The 4963-nt window shown below is 27.9% G+C and overlaps 1 protein-coding gene across 1 annotated transcript; it reads left to right on the forward strand.

Annotated features, from left to right (window-relative positions):
• The first annotated feature begins 968 nt into the window (after window positions 1-968).
• LOC131628961 (7-deoxyloganetin glucosyltransferase-like) lies at window positions 969-4713 on the forward strand. Its single transcript, XM_058899771.1, has 2 exons — window positions 969-1570; window positions 3527-4713. The coding sequence occupies exons 1-2, from the start codon at window positions 1054-1056 to the stop codon at window positions 4474-4476; spliced, it is 1467 nt and encodes a 488-aa protein (XP_058755754.1). The 5' UTR covers window positions 969-1053; the 3' UTR covers window positions 4477-4713.
• Window positions 4714-4963: the final 250 nt, after the last annotated feature.

Consider the following 4963-nt stretch of genomic DNA (forward strand, 5'->3'; position numbering starts at 1 on the left):
AAAAATTTAGAAAAATATATGATATTTTTAAAAAAGTTGATTTTGTATAGAATGATAAATAATTTTCAGAATTAGCAACATAAAATTTATGTAAGTCTTTCAAAAATCCTCCTTCATAAATTTTGAGTTTCCTCAAATTAGGGAGTTTTTGGTGTAGCCCTCCTCTTCCTTCCTCTCTAAACTCCCAAACACAACATAAAATGTCAAACTTAATAACATGACATTTCCTATAACTCTTTACCGCATCTATGTATAACAAAATTTATCATTGAATTGAAAGCTATTATCATACAGATTAGGGGTGACAAACGGGAATGTTCGTCCCGTTTAAGTCCGTTCGGAAAATGCCCGCAAAAACGAATTGCCGAAGATGTCATATTACTAAGTTATAATAAAATATAGGTTAATAAGTTTGTTGATAATTAATTACACGTAAAGTAGTAAATTTGTAATATTTAATAAAAGGTGAATTCTTATCTACCCAACACAAAAAATTGGGTAGAGCTACCTTTAGTGTAAAATGTTTTAGAAACATCCAAAAAGTATATTATTTAATAATTAATTAAATAAAATAAAATTAAATGATCCAATCTGATTGGTGGAATGTAGACTACTCAACTTTTTAGAATGGATAGAGAAGTTGTTCCCTTAATAAAATCTAAACTTTAGCTAGCTAATAAGTATGAAATGACACTCACTAATAAGTTTGTTGGTAATTAATTACACGTAAAGTGCATAATAAATTTGTAATGTTTAATAAAATCTAAACTTTAGCTAATAAGTATGAGATGACACTCGCTAATAAGTTTGTTGCTTATTAATTACACGTAAAGTGCATAATGAATTTGTAACTAAACTTTAACTAATAAATATGAAATGACATTATATATATATAACACCTGTAAACTAGTTTACGGTGTTTATCAAAAAGAGCCAAAATTGCAACAGTTGATTCTAATCATTATATAAGAGAAGGTATAGAATGCAAGAACAGCACAAGGAAATCCCAACCTTAAGAACCATTCTATAGTTAAGCACCATCTAATAAGAAACATGGTGTTGACAGTAGTTTCCTACACTCAAAAACCTCACGTAGTTTGTGTACCATTCCCAGCACAAGGTCATGTGAACCCTTTCATGCAACTAGCCAAAATCCTCAGAAGCATTGGTTTCCACATAACCTTTGTCAACACCGAGTTCAACCATAGACGTTTGATTAAATCTCTAGGTGAGGACTTTGTGAAAGGCGAACCGGATTTTCGGTTTGAAACTATTCCGGATGGTTTGCCAGAATCTGATAAAGATTCAACACAAAGCATTTCTGCATTGTGTGATGGAACTAGAAAACATTGTTATGCTCCATTGAAGGAGCTGGTGAAGAAACTTAATAGTTCTTCTGATGTTCCTGAAGTTACTTCCATTATGTATGATGGACTTATGGGGTTTGCTAGGAAAGTTGCGAAGGATTTGGGTCTTGCAGATCAACAGTTTTGGACTGCTTCTGCTTGTGGATTGTTGGGTTATTTGCAGTTTGATGAGCTTGTCAAAAGAAATATTCTTCCATTTCAAGGTTAATATTTCATTTCTAAACAATTTGGTTTTCTATATTGAGACATAGTCAATAGTATTTTATTTTCAAACAGTTTTAGGAAATAATTTAACAAAAGAAAAAACCTCAAAGATACTTCTTAATGACAAAATTAGAAAAAGAATGACAAATCTGTCAACTAAACTAAACTCAAATGATAGGAAGAATCAGATTTCTTGATTTCAATCATTGGACAAACTAAAAATCTTCTAACAAAAATCATATTTCTTGATTTCCTAAATGATGAAAATGTTAAATATAAAATGTCTAATCATTCATGCAATAATTTATGGAGGCTAATCAACTTTTGAATTATATGTGCTTATAGACTTAGAGAAGACCAAGATTTTTTACTTTTTTTTAATGCAAAAAGAATATATATATATATATATATATATATATATATATATATATATATATATATATATATATATATATATATATATATATATATATATATATATATATATATATATAAGAAAAGGGAATTGCACTAACAGTGTAAATTATTTTTACACTGTCAACCAATGACAACCATGTATCTTACCAAATCAGCCTTTAAATCATAAATTACTAATATTATGATTTGACATTTTAAAATAATCTTATTGAATTTCTGTGTAATATTTTTTTACACAGTGCACTACCATTGAACAAAATATATATATATATATATATATATATATATATATATATATATATATATATATATATATATATATAAAAGAAGAAAAATACTAGGTTTCATATTATAAAAAATATATAGGTCTATTACATAAATCTATAAATAAATATGATTAATAATTTATAAGGTTTAAATATGCTTTCCGTGTTTACAATTTATTTATTCTATTAATAAAATATATTGATTTATACATGTCTATAATTTGTATATATTAATGCATAAATATAATAGTTGTTACTACAAGAAATTGAACTTTAAATCATCAACTTACATTCATTTAACTTAACAAGTAAATATAAGTTGAGTTACTCTTTCCACCTCTTACTATTTATCTATTTTATTCTTAGTCTTTGTAATATTTTGTTAAGTCACTGCAAATTGGAATATATCACTTTTAATTTAACTTTGGGTTCTTCAGATTTTTTTTTAAATTTATTTTAATAATTAGTTTGAAAGATTAAAATTAAATATTTTATATGTGCCATGCATCAATTTCATTAGATATTAATCTTTTTAGAGATTTAAATAAAATAACAAGAACCAAAAAACAAAAATTAGTGGTTTATTTGCCAAGACTAAAAAAATGAAATTTTGGAGGATTAAAAACAAAAAATAAATAAATTTAAAACTATTATTATTATTTTATTATTTTTTAAAGTTGTTGATTTATAAATATCTACAACTTATTTAAATTAATATAAAAATATTAATAAAAATTGTTCTTAGGATTTTACCGCAATTATTAATATGTTATACTTTTAATTAAACTAACATATTATATCAAATTTTCTAAAATGAGAGATACATTCCCTACAATAAAAGCCTAAGAAAAGTCTGAGCAGTCTATTAACCAACTTCATTAATCAATTTTTTATATTTCATTAACCAACTTTATTTTACTATCAAAAATTATTTTTAATATTTGAGTGTTTATTAACCAACTTCATCACTTTATAAATTTATTTTTTATATTTTATTAATCAACTTTATTTTAAAATTAAATATATTATTTTATCGGAAATGTTGATATACTATTCACTGACACTGTTCACGCAACGTTCATAAAATATATATATTTTGTTTTTTAAAAAAAATACTGTTCACCCTAGTATAAATAGGGTGAACACTTTTTGGTGTAAATTTTGGTGTTTATTTGATACTTTGTACACGTATCAATAAAAAATAATAAGGGAATTGTTAAGTATATTTTGTATTTTATGATTATTAATTAGGTTAGTTTATTTTTTCTTCAGATGAAAGCTATATCACTGATGGATCCTTGGACAAACACCTAGAATGGATCGAAGGAATGAAAGACATCCGAATGAGAGATCTTCCAAGTTTCGTTAGAACAACAACCTTAGACGAAATCAGTTTCACTTGCTTTGGTTTCGAATCTCAATCATGCATGAAACTATCCTCCTCAGTCATAATCAACACAGCCCAAGAGCTAGAAAGTGAAGTCCTTGATTACCTCTCAACCTTAAATCCCAACATATACAACATAGGTCCTCTTGAGTTTCTCGGTAACCATTTTCCTGACAGAGAAACCGGTTTCAAAATCCACGGTTCAAATCTTTGGAAAAACGATGTTACATGTCTCAAATGGTTAGACCAATGGGAACCCAACTCAGTCATATATGTAAACTATGGAAGCATAACTGTTATGAGTGAAGAACACTTGAAGGAGTTTGCATGGGGGTTAGCAAATAGTAAGTTACCGTTTTTGTGGATTAAGAGACCTGATTTGGTTAAAGGAAAAGGAAAATCAACACCATTGCCACAGGATTTTCTGGACGAAGTTAAGGATAGAGGTTACATAACAAGTTGGTGTCCACAAAGTGAGGTGCTAGGGCATTCTTCGGTTGGTGTATTTTTAACTCATTGTGGTTGGAATTCGACTCTCGAGAGTATATGTGAAGGTAAGCCTATGATTGGTTGGCCTTTTTTCGCGGAGCAACAGACGAATTGTAGGTTTATTTGTAACAATTGGGGGATTGGGATGGATATTAAGGATGATGTGAAGAGAGAAGAGGTGACTGAGCTTGTGGTGGAGATGATAAAGGGTGAGAAGGGGAAGGAAATGAGAGAGAAGTGTCAAGATTGGAAGAGGAAGGTGGAAGAGGCTGCTGATCCAGGTGGTTCTTCTTATGATGATTTCTTTAGGTTGCTTAAGGAGGCTTTTCATTGTGATGTTGTTTGAGATTTACAGCATCAATGATCATAAGATTGGGAATTGGGATATGTTTCTATGTATGTTGAATTTGTAATCTTTATTTTATGTTATGTTTGGGGTCATTTTAGAGGTTAAATAATTGCCTCTAATTTGCCACTTTTATGTTATGTTTAATGCTATATATGCCTTCTACAAGGTTTGTATTTATGTATGTATTTGATGATTTGGTAAAAAAATAAATGATATGATTTGATTGTTGGATAATTATTTAACTTTTTTATTGTCTGATCAATTATTTATTTATTTATTTATTCAAAAAAATTATTTTGGTAAAAATCTTGCAACTTGGTGTAGTTGTTGTTATCGTTAATTTGGAAAGCCTGCTAGTTGTATCATGAATGTATGTATCCATATAGGGGACAACTTTTCTACCCATCATGGGTAGTGTACATTCCACCAATCAGATGACACCATTTAATTTTTATGTATTTAATTATTTATCATATAAAATAAT

The sequence above is a fragment of the Vicia villosa genome, unplaced genomic scaffold (genome assembly GCF_029867415.1).
Source record: "Vicia villosa cultivar HV-30 ecotype Madison, WI unplaced genomic scaffold, Vvil1.0 ctg.000493F_1_1, whole genome shotgun sequence".
Taxonomy (NCBI): domain Eukaryota; kingdom Viridiplantae; phylum Streptophyta; class Magnoliopsida; order Fabales; family Fabaceae; genus Vicia; species Vicia villosa.